The 19,757-nt window shown below is 40.7% G+C and overlaps 1 protein-coding gene across 5 annotated transcripts in view; it reads left to right on the top strand.

Moving 5' to 3' along the window:
- Positions 1–19,757, top strand: part of ADGRB3 (adhesion G protein-coupled receptor B3) — a 685,483-nt gene that overhangs the window by 274,707 nt on the left and 391,019 nt on the right. For all 5 annotated transcript variants that reach the window (XM_032484465.1, XM_032484463.1, XM_032484464.1 and 2 more), the window contains 3 exons: positions 205–369; positions 16,486–16,650; positions 17,246–17,410. In XM_032484465.1, coding sequence (XP_032340356.1) covers positions 205–369; positions 16,486–16,650; positions 17,246–17,410 — 495 coding nt within the window. The remainder of the gene's footprint in view (positions 1–204; positions 370–16,485; positions 16,651–17,245; positions 17,411–19,757) is intronic.

Genomic DNA, 19,757 nt, shown 5'->3' with positions numbered 1-19,757 from the left:
AAAAATGGCATACAATTTTCTATTATTTTAATGATTTTTGAGTTAACTCTTGTGTTTTGTGGCAAATCAGAGTAAGTTAACTAAGTTTTTAAAATATCGCCATCACTTGTCTATTTGATGAGTTTTTTTTCTTAGTGATAAAGAAAAAATAATCTTTGAGTTCACCTCTGCTTTTGTTGTTGAAGCTTCTTTGCTTTATTTCAGTCCATGGAGTCTGGGAGGAGTGGTCTCCGTGGAGTCTGTGTTCATTCACATGTGGTCGAGGCCAAAGAACGAGAACACGGTCGTGCACTCCGCCCCAGTACGGGGGAAGGCCGTGTGAAGGACCGGAGACCCATCACAAGCCTTGTAATATTGCCCTCTGCCCAGGTGAGCATGCTCTGCATTTGGTGAACTTTGCATTATTGTCCTTTGTACGTGGTGCTTAGTATTCACAGGAAATGTTAAAAAGTGCAACCGTCACTTGATTACATTGGAAAATGTGTCCTTTGGTTATTGATTCTTGGTGAAAACTGGGTCCCTTCCATGATTCCATCATACACAAAGATGTATGATAATATTTCCTTGACTGAGTACCAATCATTGCTCACCTTTATTGGATTTCTATAAATATGTACATTAATGCTTCCTGCTAAGATTTTATCTATACTTGGTTTTCCCTCCTGGGAAAAGTAGAAGTCGTCCCATAGACTTGGATTGACTGTCACATCCATACTGTAACTGGAGAGACTGATGTAGACACTGTCCTTCGGATGTTACTTTTTCACGTTCATCCAGGTACGGAGTCGGGTACCCTTCTGACCACGTATAAGCCTGATGGACACCTGCTGGGGAATCAGATTTTCTAGATTCACTGCTGGATGCGTAAAATGTTTAGATCACAAATGAAATGTAATCTCTATATGATCTTAAGGACTGTAGAGTCTGTTCTGAGAGTGCATTTAAGTTATTTAACATTTTTCTTTCCTTTAAAATGTTTCAATTCTGTTTCACCCAACTTCGATCATTTCACCCATTATTCCAGAGAGAAGTCTTCAAAATGCCATTATTTAGGTTGCTGAAACGTTCAAACGTAAAGCAAATACCTACAAAATGAAAAAGACTCATCTCCAGCTTGAATGGGCTTGCAATTTATGGGAGAAAGTAAACACAGATGACATAGAATCTCCCAGGAAAAGCAAAGGCAAGGCACATCTTAGAGGAAGAGACAGACATGAGTGGCAACGGCAAAGGGTGACAAAAATGGCAAAGACCAAAATCAATAAGCATTCATCTTCTCTTGGGGAGAGTTTCTCCCCTGCCCACGGAGTCACATATTCTGCGTACAAGCATCGTAGCTGGGATCCCGGTCATGTGCTGTAGACACGTTATTCAGTTCACATTGAGTCCTGTTTGCACTGTAAATCTGCAAGTTAATTTAACTTCCCCAATCTATGTTATGAGGCAGTGATTCAAAGTTCTTCTGGGAATGTTAAGAATCTAAAACATGTGAAGACTATGAAAAACACCCAGAAAGGAAAAACAAACAAGCAAACAAAAAGACAAAAAAACACCCAAAATGTAGAGAAGCCACGGTCATCTCCCAAGCTTAATTGTTCCCTTTTACTTTGAAGACAGACCCCTGGGTTCCTATACTTAGGGATATCCATTCAAATATGTAGTAGTTGTATTAATATCATCACTTTTAGAATTTTATGAATTGTATTAATTGTGAATAGAACTCATGCAATTCAATATTCAGGTATCATGAATACTGGGGAGTCAAAAATCATGATTCCTTATTTGTAGGAAAATCTTGCCCAGAAAATCTATTTAAGTTCTGTCTTATTTCTATCTCTCATTAAACACACAGATAGGCACACAGACACACACATATATATTTAGGCTCTGACTTTCCCCCAAAGATTTGAGTAAGCTTATGCAAATTTTGGAATTTTTTTTTTAAGTGCCGAGGTGTGACATTTATAGGGAGTCAAATGGAGTTCACTCTTATTTGCCCGTGGAGAATGAAAAAATAGATAACACAGGGAAATAAAAAGTGATAGCTAACTATAGAATCTCTTCTAATATGTTGGGTTTTAATTAACTCTTAGCTCAGTGGGTCCCCTTAAGTGTAAGGATAAAATGGCACTGGTCAGCATAATGTTATCAATCTGGGTTTTCATAGTCTACTTTCCATAAATTTTTCTAGGAGTAGAAAACTTGGATATCAGTACACAGGGACGCTAAGTTGTTAGCATTCAGATAAGAAAACTCATTTTTCTAAGTTGATGTAGTAGTTGCTTTATCAAGTCATAACCACATGGGTTTTCAAGCCAGTTGTGTTTTCCCTCTATTACACTATCATCGGAGTCACTCTAAGACCATTAAAGTCGGATGGCTGTCTTTTGTTAGGTCCTTCATTTTTGGAAGTAATGATTTTTTTGTGTGGTGGGGGGACAAGAAAAACCATCTTTATTGATAAATAGATTAGAGTGAAATAAAGAGAGTGACGGTTTCTAGAGGAACGAAAAAGCAGAATCTCAGTCTCTCTCCACCCCACCTCTAGCTCTTGGCTTCTGCCTTCTTACTGGCCACTCTGGGTGATGAGGGCTTGGTGGGACCGCCAGGCCTTTTTGGGTGCTTGAGGGCCTCTGCCTTCTGGCCAGTGGTACCATCTCCATCTTGGACTCACCACCCTTGGGAGAAGCAGGACCCTTGGCCTTCAGCCCCTCCCTGACCCCCTGGGCAGCAGCCTCTTTGAGGCCTTGTTCTTCATCTTCTTTCTGGTTATGGAAGAGGCACACTTCCCCCCCTGGGGGCCACAGGTTTTGAACTCTGACTCCCAGCCTTTTTTTTCCTGCGGACCTCGGCATCTTGGAGGCTTTTTCTGCCTTTGACCTTTGACTTCCTGCCCGGCTCACTGGCACCGGGAGGGGCCTGAGTGGTCTTGTCTGATGAGGAGTCCACGGGGCATGCCGGGGGCCAGGGCCTGCTTCTGCAGGTGCTTGAGCCGGAGGCTAGTCACCGTCAGGCACTTCTGCAGGTCGTAAGTCTGGCCTAGCTCATCTCTTCTCATAAGTAAGCATTACAGGTCTGCCTTGAATACTGAATACATTTATCTGTTATTTCCGACCTCTGTTATTTCCATTCTTAGTTGCATCATAAAACATATAAAATTCTTACCCTTTTGTATCCCAATTTCCTTACTATCTAGAAGGGAATTCTAATTGCTATGATAAAAAATATATTTTACACTCTGCTCAAAGTTGTGGCATTATGTTTTAAAAATATGTAAGATTTATTTGGTACAAACATTTGGAGATTCTTAGATATTAGAAGAATTAGAATTAGGACTAATTCTCTTATAAGCTAATCTCAGGCACCTTCACTGAATACAAAAGCACTATCAAGTATCAACCAGATGTAAGACATTACTGAGAAGAATATATGGTCCCTGATGTCAGGAAATTTGCAAACTCCTCAGAGGATTTAGAAGCAAGCGTGTGAGAAATTGAGTGCAATTCTGAAAGATGTATATAAACTCTAGGCTCAATGAAAGGTGGTAATTTGACTTTAAGGGGTCTCAGCCTACATTTCTTGGAGCCCTTCTACCTGAGATCCCTAGGGCACTCTGCTAAGGGTGAGAACTGTAGTAGGAGGCATGTCAGTGATGAATAAAGTAGGTCAAGACCTGCACTTGGTTCCCCTTGGTTAGGCTGATTGTGAAATAGACCAAAAGAGGGCAGAAGAAACATTCAGAACAATAAATTGGCTCTCTGCTCACCACCTGTGCAAGATTTGCCCACGTGGGTTGTGGTAATGGGCAGTGACGTTTTTGTGCGAGTTCAGGTCTGAACCGCATCGCAGCATCCTGCTTTTAATAGATGCAGGTCATCACTATAATGAAGCGGGTGCTATGTAGGCATGATGCGGATCGTTCACATCAAATAATGAAATGTGTTTATTTGTGAAAATGTTGCTGTCTACTTTTAAGTAGATGATATCCTCGTTTTTTTCTTCTTTTTTTAAATTTGAAGTATAGGTGATTTACAGTGGTGTGTTAGTTTTAGGTGTACAGCATAGTGATTCAGTTATACATATATATGTTATTTTTCAGATTATTTTTCAGTATAGGTTATTACAAGCTATTGAATATAGTTCCCTGTGCTCTACAGTAGGACCTTGTTGTTTATCTATTTTATCTATAGTAGTTTGTATTTGCTAATCCCAAACTCACAATTTTTCCCTCCCTGCCCTTTCCCCTTTGGTAACAAGTTTGTTTTCTATGTCTGTGAGTCTGTTTCTGTTTTTTGTAAATAAGTTCCTTTGTATCATATTTTTTAGATTCCACACGTAAGTGATGTCATATGATGTTTGTTTTCTCTGTCTGACTTACTTCACTTAGTATGATAATCTCCACGTCCATCCATGTTGCTGCAAATGGCATTAGTTAATGCTTTTTTGATCTCTGAGTTGTATTCCATTGTATAAATATATTACAACTTCTTTATACAGTCATCTATTGATGGACATTTAAGTTGTTTCCATTTGGCTATTGTAAATAATGCTGTTATGAATATTGGGGTGCATGTATATTTTTGAATTATAGTTTTCTTTGGATATGTGCCCAGGAGTGGGATTGCTGGATCATATGGTAGCTCTATTTTCAGTTTTTTAAGGGACCTTCATACTGTCCTCCATGGTGGCTGCACCAAATTACATGCCCACTAACAGTGTAGGAGGGTTTCCTTTACTCCACACTTTCTCCAGCATTTATGATTCGTGAACATTTTAATGATGGCCATTCTGACCAGTGTGAGGTGATACCTCATTGTAGCTTTGATTTTCATTTCTCTGGTAATTAGCGATGTTGAGCATCTTGCCATGTGCCTATTGGCCATCTGTAGATGACATCCTGTTTTTATCTGATACTTTCCTTAGTCAATATACAAGTTTCTCCCACCTCTTTTCAGGTAAAGCTTAAACCATCTGCTCAAGATCCATAGAAAAGGAGAGGAAAGAAAGGAAAGGGTGGATCTGATAGTCCCTAGTTTGAGTTATTAGTTACTGATTTGTGTACGGTGACGTTGATTGGGGAAGATGAGCCAGATGTAAAGAATAACAAAAGGATTTCATTAGGATTCACTCTCTGGCTTATAATCATAATGGGACCCATTTTCCTTCTTTTCTCATCTACACTAATAATTGTGATATTATATGAAAGGGTGTGAGTTATGTACGTGTGTGGTCAATGGTCTTTGTCATCCGTTTCTCTTATCTCACCACACTCAGAACCTCTGGAATTCCAGCTTATGTTTTCTCGTTTCGTTGAATTTTCATTGCAGTCACTAATTGAACATCATGTTCATAATGGCATTAATTGATATATTTGAGGACAAGGAAATGCTCTTCCATTTCCTGTTTGTTTCATGCAACTTTGTACCTGGTAGGAACCGGTGGATGTTCTTGACACGTGCATATCCAAATTTCTAATACTCATCCAAATTTTTGTAGGACATTTTCTGTGTCTACTTAATCATACACTGATGTGTTGTAGTGGAAAGATCTTGGACTTTTGCAAAATAATGCATAGTTAAATTGCGATATCACCTTCTCATATCTGTGCTGCTCCTCTGATCCTTTGTTTCTTCAGCTGTAGAATGAGGACCATATCGTGATGCCCACTTCCCAGGAGGACTGTGACAGGACCACACGAGATGCTATAAGGGAAAAAACATGATAAACAGCAAACGCCATTAAGTATTAGTGTTATTATCACATCAGTGCCCTCCAGAGAGAGCCCGTCGCGATGACACTTGTGGTTGAGCAGGTTGGATTTGTTACTCCTGGTGGTGAGGAGAAATCAATAGGGAACCAGAGGGTATCTTAGTAAGAGAGTTAGGAAACATCTACGAAGGGTTGGAGCTTGTGTTGGGTAATTTCACAGAGGGTTTAAAAACGTGGGGCTTTGTTCCAGATTTGGGAGTCTCAACGGGAACAATTCTATGATTGGGCATCTTAATAACTTTTCTAGGAGGAAGGAAGAACTAGCTGTAGTTGGTAGAGAAGTGAGTCACTCAGATTAGCAGAGAGAAGAGAATGTTTGGAACACTGTGGGTTCCACTGTGACCTTGTCTTTGTGTATGAAGTGGCCTTGCTTTATCTCAGTTTTATCACGGTCTCAGAGGGACGTTGCCTGGTGTTAAAGTGCCCTGTGATGGTTTTAGGTTCAACAGGAGATAACACAGCCTGGTGATGACACGAAGGAAGCCGCCTGGATGTCCCCTTGGGGGTGACGCCTCCTCCAGGGTAATAATGATCACGTTAGGTGTTTCTGTTTTTAATGATTTTCATTTTGATCAATACTCAACTGAAGAAAAGGGACATTGTGGAATGTTTGCATTTTCTAGGTAGGCCCTTCGTTAAAATTTTATAGATCCATACCCCCATAAAAAAGTTGATGTTGTGTTTCCCAAAATTAAATTATTAGGGGGAAAATAAAAGCTTACGCTTTTAGTTCAAAGCTTCAAGCTTGATAGTAACTTTCTTCATGGTATTTTACTTTAAAGTAATAATATTTTTTCCTCTGTCAGTAGCTGAAGACTGGAGGAACCAATGATTCAAGCTTGCCCTCTTCGAGTTTTGACAATTCTCTTTCTGATATATAGTTATGAAGTAGCACACACGTAATATAGAGGATGGATAGGGATAAATAATGAGACATTGACAGATTGAAGACTGCAGTAAAGAACTATTGACAAATCAGTTTTCATTTATATACAAAACTATGTATAAATGAATAATTATGTGATTCAGTGGTCTGGAATTCACAAGACGCGGATCAAGCTTTGGCCCTACTCCTTAATCACAAGTGTGTTCTCATGCAACGTCCTCCTCTCCTGCATTCCTTGGTTCTTTCATTCTTAAAATAAGGCCAATATATATATATATATATTTATTGAAGTACAGTTAGCTTACAATGTTGTGTCAATGTGTGGTGTACAGCATAATAGCTGAGTCGTACATACACGTAAATGTATTCCTTTTCATATTCTTTAGCGTTAGAGGTTACTTAAAACGGGGGCTGGTGCCAGGAGAATCAACCCAATGATTGGACGGTTGGAAGTTTCTTTTCTTTTTTTTTAAATTTTATTTTGTTTTATTTTAGTGGGGAGGTAATTAGATTTATTTATTCATTTGTTTTAGTGGAGATGCTGGGGATTGAACGCAGGACCTCGTGCATGCTAAGCACGTGCTCTACTGCTGAGCTATACCCTCGCAACGCGGGCCAGCATTCATTACCCTTCTATAAAATAGGAATGATATTTGATTAAGTGGAAGAATCTTGAAAAGTATAAAACAATATAAAGTCGAAGCATATTTCTCATGGTTTATATGAGAATGTCATTTTAAAAGAAAGGGATCTGGACAGAAATAGGGGATATAAAGTCAGGATATTACGGTGGTTTTTGAGCTTTGTTTCTTCTGGACAGCCTTAATCAGAAACTCAGAGGGGTTCTTCAGTCAGGATGGCACTGGGAGAAGGATGTGCATAAGGACCTGTGTCAGTCTGTGGGGCTGAGCCCTGTCACACTGGTCAGTCCTGCATTTGAGAAATGCATTCTTGTCAATCCAGAACCTTTCTAGAGACATTCTGTTAGGTTGTAGTTTCCAGATAAATTTTCAAACTCCCACAGACCCGAAGAAGAAGGAAAAAATCACCCAACAGCAGGTCCAGAGGAACACAGCTGGACCGGACATCTGTTACCTGTAGCAAGAGGCTTCAGTCTCTGTGGAGCTGGTATTTTGATCTGTCAGCCTCTGTGAGGGGCGACCTCCCCACAGTCCCTCTGCAGGGAGCCGTTCTGGTGAGCACAGTGGGAGGGAAGGTGCTGAGCGTTTGTCCCACACTGGGTCAGAGGTCCCTGATCATCCCAGCATGAGGGTGTTATCATTTGAAACCCAAATGCTGCCTCATTAACCTGGTCTTTAAGTAATTTGCATTTTAGCATCTTAACATTCTAGTCTGTTGTATGGCAATTGTATTCATTTGTGTCATTTCAGATTTTTAGCATTCTTCTGGTGATCTTTCAGTGCTTAGCTTATGAGCTTTTGTTTTGTTTTGTTTTGTTTTTTAGTTAATTGTCTCTTTATTAATCCTGGCTTGCTTTCTTTTACTATTTAACATATTTTTTCTCACTTAAACTTGGTCTTACTTACTTACCAGCTTTTTTTTTTTTTAAGTCTTCTTTGCCTTACCATGATAACTTACTTCTATTGTTAATTCTAATTTTTTAAAATGGTATTTCATTTTGAGTTTTCCTCTATTGTAATTTATTTAAAAATAGCAAATAGGAAACATAAGTTTTGGCTCTTTTACATTTCAGTCCTGTATCCCAAAGGGACCTTTCCAATTCCTTGAGTAACTCCCAATTCAATAAAAATCAGAACTCAAGAACTTTACCAGCACTAAATCAGACAGCCTCAAATCCAGGGACCAGAACCCCTCCCAACAGGCAGGTTAATCAATGGTAATCAATCCAGCAGAGCTGCTGAAATGATGGTTTTAGTATTCAAAATATTTGTGACTTTATAATGAGTACATACGTCATTGTTATCCAGCCTGTTCTATATTGTCGCCAGTTATTGGTCAAGGTGTGAAAATAGACTGAAACATAGCCTTTTCATTAAAATACACAGTAGAAATGAATTTGGCCCCTGTACGTGGGAGACTGGGTTTCCTTTGAGGCAAACACAATTGCAGAAGGAAGTGTATATAACAAAGTAAACCCTAGGAATCTAACAATGTAGCCTTTGCAGTTTTAATTCTTCTGAGTCCAGACAATCTGGTAAATGTCATATTACTGAAGCAAAACGTTAAGTGTCCCCAGTGTGACACTGTTGTATAAGGTAGCATGTTATGTGACAGTAAGCCAGGCTGATCCCAGTATCCTCCCATCTTCAAAACACAGCCTGAACTTCTCTCTTCTTAATCACCTTTGTGGGATGGTTCATAAAGTAGTAGGCTTTGGGATTTTTAAATTGAAAAATAACACTTCAAAAATTTTCAACTGCAAATGCCTGTGATCAAATGAAGAGGAAGTTGCAAAGCCTGAGAAATGGCTGATTCTTAAACCGGTTGCATATCATGGAGGGAACTCTGTCCTCCAATGCGATGATTTCCAGATGGTGTTCCATGAAAGGGATAAAGGGAAAGAAGGGAGGGAGGACTGCCTTTCAAAGAAACTTGGGAGGTACAGTTTTCAGCAAAGTCTATTCAAGGCAGTAACTCCCTGCATTTCTGTCTATAAATGCATCACAAATTCAATGTGTTCAATGTAGACATTTTGATTTGGGGGCTCTATATCCACCTACCTGTTTGAAACCTACTCTAACCCAGTTCTGTAAAATGTTCCACCACTTACCTCTGTCTGAGCTACCATAGTGTCCCCTGACATCTCTCATACCCATTCTCACCCCTAGGCAATCCATTCTGCACACAACAGCACAATTATGGGTTAAAATGTGATTTATATCCCGTCTCTTCCCTGCTTTAAAATCCTCTTGTAGCTTCTCAGCCTTTTGGTCACGTGGTGGCAGGGTCTTCCAGGATCTGGCTTTTGTTCACCCTCTGAACCCACCTCCTGCCTGGCCCTGCTTCGTGAGCCCTCAAGCCCCAGCCTGGTGTCTGTATTCCAATAGATGAAGCATCCTTGACCTCAAGACTGCCCTTGGGTAAAGCCTTCCACAGATCTTCATGTTTCTGGCTCCTTCTAGTGACTGGGGACTCAGCTTCCCTGTGGTTATGTTAGAGCAGGCAGATTGCTAGATATGAGCAGAGAAAGGGGGAGGGGGACACAGGCCAAATGGCAGGAATTGGGAAAAAATAAAGAGAGGGGCAAGGGGCCAAACGCAGGAAACCATACATCATGTGAACACCAGAGGTCCGTGGGTAGACAAAGAAAAGCAGAAACCTCTGGGCTAATAAGAAATCACACATTTTGGGGTGACAAGTGCCCTGGAGGCTGACAAAGAAAAGTGGGGAAAGGCAGGACTCTCTAGTGTCTGAATAGAACCTTTTGCTCATTATGCCCTCATTGCAGTTAAATCAACCTTGCAGATTAGAAGTCCCCGTCATGCACCAACGTCATGACACTTCCGATCCAGGCCAAATAAGGACGAAGGTCCCTCCTCCCCTCAGGAAGGTGGAACTGGGATGAAAATCAAGAATAGGACCCCAGACCCCTCCCTCCCCAATGAATATTCTGCCCATTCATTTTTATACCCCGGGTAACCAGCTTGCCAGAGAAACTCAGGGCAGCCGCTCACCTGAGCCTGCCCGTCTCCCCTTGAGAGTGCACTGTCCGTCCCTTAATAAATCTTCACTTTACTTTCTTGACCTCCATGTCTCATTGCTGAATTCTTTCTGCGATGAGACAAGAAACTAGTCGCTGGGAACAATTACACTGTCTTCTTAACACTTCCAACTGACACTCCCTTGTTTCCGCTGGTCCCCACCCCAGCCCCAGCCCACCTGCCCCAGGAGCGCAGAGCTTGGCGGGTGGGGAGGGGGCTGGACTCTCTGTGACTCTTTCCTCAGGAGAGCATCAGGAGGCTCCAAGACCAGCTTTGGAGTGTTTTTACATTTTCTCAAATCTTCGAGAACACTCTTCTGACAGAATGACAAGATGTTCGTTGGTGTTCAATAGGAAAGTTCTAGAAAGAAAGCTTTGAGGTGTTTTCAGATTTATGGGTTTTCAGTGCATCTGGGGGTCTATGAGTGTGGGAGGACCTCCAGACTCACCCAGGTGGGAAGGAGACCTCACTGCAGCTGCGGGAGAAGCAGCTTCAGTAAACTTAGAATTCCCAGTTAAGCATCAGACAAGAGGAAAAAAAGCGGTCTCTTCACATCTTGTAGTGCCTAGATAAGTGGTTATGAGAGACAAATATTTGGTGAATCCTATCATAGCTGTTTTTTTTTTTAATATCTCAATATTTATCCCTGAAATAGAATTAGCACATATCTGACTTGGAAATGTTTAAATGTCCAAAACAGAACTCTTAATTTCCACCTCTCAAAGCTATCCACTTTTTCCCATCCGGTAAAAATGACACTACCATTTCCTGACAGATCTTGGGGCTAATAGCCCTAAAAAGAACATAACTAATGAATGCTTTTTGTTTAGTAATTCTAGGATGACAAACTGAAGAAAAAAAAAAAACTAAAATAAAACATTGTCCCACATTTGGCACTAAAAGAAATTCTTTCACGTACATATAGTGTCCGTTGTCTAGTCCTTTAAATTAAATTCACATACCCCTCTCTTTCTAGCTTCCATTTTCCCAGTGGAAATGGAATTGTGACCTACCACACTATGTAACACATTAAAGGAGCGTTGGGTTTCTCCTCTTTTTTAAAATATTCGATCAGTTACTTTGTCAGTTCTTTCATGATGGTGCAGTGAATGTTCAGCAAAAGACACTTCCAGTTCTCGGTGTAAAATAAACATCAAAAATGCCCACTTGCTCCTTCTTCGATTTCATTGTTACTGATATTCTGTAACTAACTTTATCAATAAAACTGTTCGTGTCTAAAACATATGTTTTATTGATGTTTATGGTGGTGTTGAACCACAAAAATTCCCTCAAATATCTAATTTAACTCATGCTTGAACTTCAGCCCAAACATCAAATGTGTACGTTGGCAGAAAGAACCGAACTGACCGCACAAATGTAAGAATTTGAAAAGTTTAATTTTTTTAACCAGTGGTAACACAGTCTTCTTTCAGGAAAAGCCTAATGAGCAAAACACAAATGCTCTTATTTTTCCTAATCTCTCTTCAGCAAAGTCTTCTCTTTCCTCATCCTCAACTCAGCCCCCTGCCTGATTACCTTCTCTCTGATTCCACCTTCGATTCTCCCATTCCTGACATCTTCTTAGCTGGAGAGACATCCTTTCTTCTTTGCCAGTTGAGTGTTTAACTATTACATTCATCAAAAAAAAAACAAAAACAAACAAAAAAACCCCTCAAGCCAGAATTCTTAAGGACATCACATATTACATTATTCTAGTCACCTTGCCCTGCACCGGACCGCATCACTTAATTCATCTCTGTTTTATGTGTTGCTTTCTGAATGTTCTCAATAATTTGAATACCTGCACATTCTTTTGCCAAATAGGTGGTAAGGTAGAAGCATGAATCTGATTTTTGTTTTAAACTCTTCTCCTCAGAATGCTTTAGGAGAGTGAGAGTTCATAATGTGAGCTCCATCAGTGTTATCTTTGCAAAGCAAAATTCTGAAGTGAAAAACACACATCTTGAAAGCCACCGTAGAGAGGAAATGGCTACTTTATAACATCTTACTGATTCACTAGACTTCTCTTTTTTTTTTTCCAGCAAATGGATTACATAGCCAATAAGACTGTGTCATGTATTTTTAATAAAGTGAGATGCTAAAATTACATGAACAGGATAATTAAATTGGCATTTTGTGATTTTTTCATCTCACAAGGGGTTTATTAAAACCCTCTATTTTAATACCTACCTGCATGACCTGAAATTAGGTGGAAGGTACTGACTCCTGTTCTGCCAGGCTTTCTCGTTTTGGGGGGTGGGTTTGCAAGCAACGTTAGTTTCTGTTGGTGCTTCGGATTTTAGCAAACTCTCTTTCACTGTAATGAAATGGACCAAGAGCCTTGGAATGATATTGGGAAAATAGACAATCATATATATGCTGGTGTGTTCATAACACTTACCTGCTATTTTATGTCTTCTAAATGAGGTAAATATTTTTGACTGATTTCTTTGCTCACTTGTGTTTTGTGGCTTATGGTCTTATACTTTTGGGAATGCTGTCTCCTTTGTTGAAATTATCCAAATCTTACCATATTAGTCCAACATAATTACCCCCCAAGTAGATGTGATCTGTCCTCTGAAAGTCGTCATTGCTATGTTGAGATGTTTTTGCTCTTAATTTTTTAGTTACTTATTTGTGTGGGTAGAGTAATTCTTCTACTGTTATAAGATTTTCAGTGTTGGGATTCAAATTCTTCTATTTCTGTTTCTCATAACACCTATCACAGTGTCTGATGACTTACAGATTCTCAAAAGTCACTTAAATGAGCGAATAACGAAATGCATCTCAGTTTGAACTCCCAAAGACAAGTTCAATCGTCTATATTCCATCCCAGTCACAGGACATCGGGGCGGCATCTTGATCATCTCTCCATGCAAGGTCCTTCCCACGGAGCCCTGATCTTCCCAGGACGCCCCGTCGGTACTGTCTCATCAGCCCAGCTCAGACCCTCCCTACCCTCTCCTGTGATTCTGTCTCTGCCCTGCACTAGATATGATCACAGAATCCCATTCAGATCCTTCAATGGCTTCTTAGTGAGCTGAGAAAATAGCCAACGTCCCTAACATAGTTGACAAAAAGTTGGCAACATCTGTCTGGCTTCTGTCTTTTCCCTGACATCCTCTGCTCTAGTTCTTTACCTGGTTCTCTGGGTTCCACTCACACTGTCCTCCATTCAGTTCCTGCAAGTGTTCTTCCGCTCCGGGCCTTTGTTGTGTCTTTACGGGACATGCCCCAACCTGAGGTGTTTCCCATTATCCTTCTAGCTAACCTGAAACCTCACTTTGTCAAGGAAGACGCCACAGACCCTGCAAGTCCTTATCTCACAGTATCTTGAAATCATCCTCTGCAGTGATGCAATGTAATGAATGTTTTTGGCGTCTAATTAATTTTTTAACTCATTCTAGGAATTTCTTTTCTAAACTACTGTCTCTGTGAGTTACGGGTCATTATTTATTATGTTCACTGTTCCCTGGGGAACAGGGTATCTCTGGGATGAAGGTCTTGGATTTTCAAGTGGTCAACAAATATTTTTAAAGAAATAAGTACATAGAAAGAGAAAATAATGCATAAAAGATAAAGAAGTGAAAAATAAGGTAATAGTAGTTTAGGGAGTAACAAAATCTAATGCCAGTGTGACCTCCTTTGCATTCATTCAAAGTCTCTGGGTCAGGACACATTGTCAAGGTTAGTTTTACTTGGTGCGAGCACACCGCAGAGATATTGTGGGTTTGGTTCCAGACCCCCCAGTAAAGCGAATAAAGTGAGTCACATCAAGTTTGTGGTTTCCCAGTGCATAGAAGAGTTACGTTTACACTACACTGTAGTCTGTTATGTGTGCAATAGCATTATGTCTAAAAAAACAATGCCCATGCCTTAATTTAAAAATATTTTATTGCTACAAAATGCTAACCATCATCTGAGCTTTCAGTAAGTTGTAATCTTTTTGCTGGTGGAGGGTCTTGCTTCTGTGTTGATGTCTGCTGCCTGACCAGGGGGGTGGTGGCTGACGGTTGGGGTGGCCATGGCAGTTTCTTAAAGTGAGACAGCAATGAAGCCTGCCTCATAGAGTGACTATTTTACAGATGGTTTCTGTGTAGCATACGGCACTGTTGGATAGCATTTTACCCACAGTAGAACTTCTTTCAGAGCTGAAGTCTGTCCTCTCGAACTCTGCCACTGCTTTATCGACTATGTTTATGCAGTATTCTAAACCTTTTGTTGTCATTTCAACAGTCTTCACAACAGCTTCACCAAGAGTGGGTTCCAACCATTTTCTTTGCTCACCCACAAGAGCAACTCCTCCTCCATTCAAGTTTTATGGGATTACAGTGATTCAGCCCCATCTTCAGGCTCCACTTCTGAGTCTAGTTCTCTTGCTATTTCTACCACATCTGCAGTCCTTCCTCCACTGAAGTCTTGAACCCTCCAAGTCACCCATGAAGATTGAAATCAGCTGGTTCTAACCTCTTCTTAATGGTGGTGTTTGGACCTCTTCCCATGAATCACAAACATCATTAATGGCATCTTTCCAGAAGGTTTTCTATTGACTGCCCAGGTCCATCAGAAGAGTCCTTCTCTCTGGAAGCTGCAGCCTTAGGAAATGTATTTCTTAAATCATAAGACTTGAAAGTCAAAATGACTCCTTGATCCATGGGCTGCAGAGTGGATGTTGTGTTGGCAGACATGAAAATGACATGAATCTCACTGTCCATCTCCATCAGAGCTCTTGGGTGACCAGGTACATGGTCAATGAGCAGTAATATTTTGAAAGGAATCTTCTTTTCTGAGAGTACATGGTTTAAAATATTCAGAAAACCACGTTGTAAACAGATGTGCTGCCACCCAGGCTTTCTTGTTCCGTTTATAGAGCACAAACAGAGTCAATTTAACACAATTCTCAAGGGCCCTAGGATTTTCAGAATGGTAAATGAGCATTGGCTTCAACTTGAAGTCACCAGCTGCATTCACCCCTAACGAGAGAATCAGCCTGTCCCGTGAAGCTCTGTAGCCAGGCACTGACTTCCCCTCCCTAGCTATGAAAGTCCTAGGTGGCATCTTCTTCTAATACAAGGCTGTTCCATCTGCGTGAAAATCTGCTGTTTCGAGTGGCCACCTTCATGAATGATCTGAGCTCGATCTCCTGGAGAACTTGCTGCAGCTTCTGCATCGTCACTTTCCGCTGCATCCTGCACTTTTATGTTCCAGAGACGACTTCTTTCTAGGAAACTCATGAACCAGCCTCTGGTAGCTTCAGAATTTTCTTTTGCAGCTTCCTCACCTTTCTCAGTCTTCACAGAATTGAACAGAGTCAGGGCCTGGCTCTGGATTAGGCTTCGGCTTAAGGGAATGTTGTGGCTGGTTCGATCTTCTCCCCAGACCCAAACCCTAACCCAGCCCTGCTCCGAGTGCAGGGGGCCGTGGGCAGAAAGCAGAGAGCGTTACAGCTCAGCAATAAGGCTGCTTCACTTCCTTATCATTTGCGTGTCCACTAGGGTAGCGCTTTTAATTTCCTTCAAGGACTCTTCCACTGCATCACAGCTTGGCTAATCGGCACAAGAAAGGCCAAGCTTTTGGCCTGTCTTGGCTTTTGACATGCCTTCGTCTCTAAGCTTAATCACTTCTGGCTTTCAGTTTTAAGTGAGAGACACGTGCCTCTTCCTTTAGAACACTCAGAGGCCACTGTAGGCTTATCAATTGGCCTAATTTCATTCTTGTTGTGCCTTAGGGAAGGGGGAGGCCTGAGGAGAGGGAGAGAGACGGGGGAGCAGCCCATTGGTGGAGCAGTCAGGACACACGCAGCATTTATCTGTTTAGTTCCCCGTCCAATGCCGGCATGGTTCATGGCACCCCAAGGCAAAACGTCAAAGATCACAGATCACCATAACAAACACAATCATAATGAGAACGTTTGGAATATTGCCAGAATGACCAAAATGTGACACAGAGACACAAACTGAGCAAATGCTGTTGGGAAAAAACGGCACCAAAAGACTTGCTCCAAGCAGAGTTGCCACAGAGCTTTCGCTGCTAAAAAAAAAAAAAAAAAAATGCAGTCTATGTGAAGTGCAGGGAACGGAAGCTTGTGCTTTGCCTGCAGCCTTGCCCCCGGTGTCTGCTCACGCCTCTCTGCTCCTGTGTTGGCAGTTGACGGCCAGTGGCAGGAGTGGAGCTCCTGGAGCCAGTGCTCTGTGACCTGCTCCAACGGGACGCAGCAGAGGAGCCGGCAGTGCACGGCAGCTGCCCACGGGGGCTCCGAGTGCAGGGGGCCGTGGGCAGAGAGCAGAGAGTGCTACAACCCTGAGTGCACAGGTGAGGCCTCATTCCTGTCTGGATTTATTTTTAAAATTATTTGTAGTTTGTTTGGGGTTTTCTGGGAGAAGGTAATTAGGTTTGTTTGTTTATTTTTTAACAGAGGTCCTCGTGCATGCTAAGTAGGCACTCTACCACTGAGCTACACCCTCCCCCCTGATTCTTATTTCTAAAGGATGCTTGCCCTTTGTATAAAGTGACCGAACCATGTCAGACGGTCATGGCATCATCAGATAATTAGACATTTCTAGTAAATGAAGCTCATTCTACTGTATGTTATATTAACAACAAAATTTGAGAGATTTTTAGATGAAATTAATTATTAGATTATATAATTAAATTGGTGACGGTTAGCACCAAACCTGTATTGTTTACAAGTAAGATTCAACATCCATTGGTAGACGCTGACAAACTCATACAAACTTCTGTTTATCAAAATGCTCTGTAATTGACCGGCAAGTCAAATGCTCATGTCCGTTTCATTCTGGGTGGGGGAGTAATCAGACCTGAAAAGACAGCAACGGTCCGAAATTTTAGAATTGCTAAAGCAGTGCGCAGTGGATGACTGCCGCTGACCGTGATGTGTGTCTTCCAGCCAATGGTCAGTGGAATCCGTGGGGTCATTGGAGTGGCTGTTCCAAGTCCTGTGACGGCGGCTGGGAGAGGCGAGTGAGGACGTGTCAGGGAGCCGCGGTGACCGGGCAGCCCTGCGAAGGGACAGGCGAGGAAGTGAGAAGATGCAGCGAGCAGCGCTGTCCAGGTGAGAGAGAACTCAGATTCTCCCCCCTGGAAATGCTTTGGTACCTGGGGAAAAACAGCTTAGAAATACTGTCATTGGCTAAAGGCAGTGTTTCGTCAATTGCAATATGGCCAACAGTAAGTGACAATTCACTTGCTTCCATAAGGCATGAGGTTTCCTCCACTTGTGTGTTATGGACTATGCCTTCCAGAGTCAGAGTTTTTCAAAGTATTTGCTGCAAAATGATATTGAAAAATGTGATAATACCAAAGTAGGCATACTGAACAATAACCTGGCTAGATATTTTAAAAACTAGTGTGGGGTACTGTTTTTTTTTCACTCCTTTTATGGAATATTTGTTTACTGAGAACACAAAATAAGTTGCCTGAGAATATTTTAGTAGAAATATGAAGATTTAAATGTGAGATAGCTTAGCAAGAAAATAAAGAGGTGGGGTTGAAACTCAGAAACTTGTAAATTCCGCTGCTAATGCATCTCGATGTGTGACCTTGGACACCCCCAATTTACTTGTTCTTGCCCTGTTTCCACCATAAAAGGGAATGCCTATGAAGAACTCATTTTAAAATAACAGCATAAAGTCTTAATTCATAGTGAAAGATTGGAAATACTGCTACATTAGATGATTTCACATAAAGGCCTAGAAAAGAAGGTCAGAAACTGCCCAGATTATAAATCATGGGTTTTAAGCAATCATGTCGAACAAAGATGCCTTCCTAAGTGTGTGGACTTTCCATAAAATACTATTGACATCCTCAAGACTCAGTAAGTGAAAATTCGGATTTTTGGATATCATAGGCAAAATTTTATAAACATGCTAGAAAAGCTGATAGAATGGAACTTAAAAATTTCCCAGCTGGGTATAAAGCCCAGACTTGAATTTAGAGAATTTGAAGACCCAGCTAGCGTTGTGCGGCTGCTGGAAACTCTTTGTGGGCAAGCTCGCTGACCTCTGGCTATCGGGGTCCTAGTGGAAATACTGACCGCACCTGACAACTGACCCTGAAGGGTTCCTTTTCAGTTCAGAACTGCTATGGATTTCCGTCTCTATCTAACGTGACGACTTTGACTTAGAAAAACCAAGGAATTCAAAGAGATACCCGGGGGTCCAAACGTCATATTTCTCCATAGGTAGACTTCTAAAGACTTTTCACAGTTCAACACTAATACCAAAATAAACTGAACTCTAAGGGTAACAATACAGCAATAGGTTTGTTTGTTTTTAGAGCTTAAAAAAAGATCTAAAGTTAGTTGTTTTTAATTCTTAAGGCCACGTGAACCCCGAATGGTAAGAAGTAACTAACATGTAGGATGCTGTTTAGAAGGAAACTGGTACAGATCAGCACTGTGAAATTTCTCCAGTGCTGTGTAAGAATTAAGACGCATGAAACAAAACTATTTATTTTGCCCAAGGATGATTTCTTGAAACACCAGGCATGATTAAATAAGACCCTTTTAATATCTGAAGTTATCTAAACTAGGCTGAGCAGGCTAAGCAAGGTTCTTAACTGGTGTTTTAAAACTGTCTTTCATCTGCATCTATGGAGGTAAGATGGTCCTGCTACAATCAGATTTATAAAGATTGCCACCTGCTGTTTGGAAAACATTTTACATCTCTGTTTACAAAAAAGATACAGCTTATCTGCTGGCTTTCATGATTTGAGGCATATTGAAAAATTACCATATAAGACTGTAAAAACTTTTTTGAGATTATATTCTGTATATTTTGGATATTAATCTTAGTGTGTTTATATTTCTCTTTTCAATAAGATGATCTGAAATCACCTCCAAGTATATAAATAACACTTTCTAATTAAAATGAAGTATTGAATCATTGTTGAATCATTGAATCATCAGCTGTTGTCAATAAACAATTTACAAATTAGTGCTTATGCAGGGATTAAGAAATAAATATATGTGCGAAGCTTTTGAAAATATATCCTAATCTTTTACCTTTATGCAAATCACATTAGCCATCAAATATTATATGTGGCTATTAATTTCAACTATGCCTCTGCCTTCGTAGAGTATAGAATATTTTAATCAAAAAAGTAGGGTGTTTTTAATATTCATCCTTTAACTTTTCAATGTGAAGTCATGTCATTCCCACATTATTTTATCATGAAAGCAGGATTTATAAATAACTCAGTTTTCCACAGTGGGCTTGATTTATGCACTGTTGTTCCAACTCTGCGCAGTTGCTACTCTGTGGTCGAAATATATTCCTTTTACAATTAGCAGCATAGTGTTCCTAATTTCTGCCATTACATTACTCCAAATTTACACATTGACAATATAAATTGAGAAAACTTTCACATTATCTTAGCAGGTGCGAAGGCATTTTTCTCCT

Source organism: Camelus ferus, chromosome 8, assembly GCF_009834535.1.
Source record: "Camelus ferus isolate YT-003-E chromosome 8, BCGSAC_Cfer_1.0, whole genome shotgun sequence".
Taxonomy (NCBI): domain Eukaryota; kingdom Metazoa; phylum Chordata; class Mammalia; order Artiodactyla; family Camelidae; genus Camelus; species Camelus ferus.
This window is presented reverse-complemented; position numbering and strand designations above follow the sequence as displayed.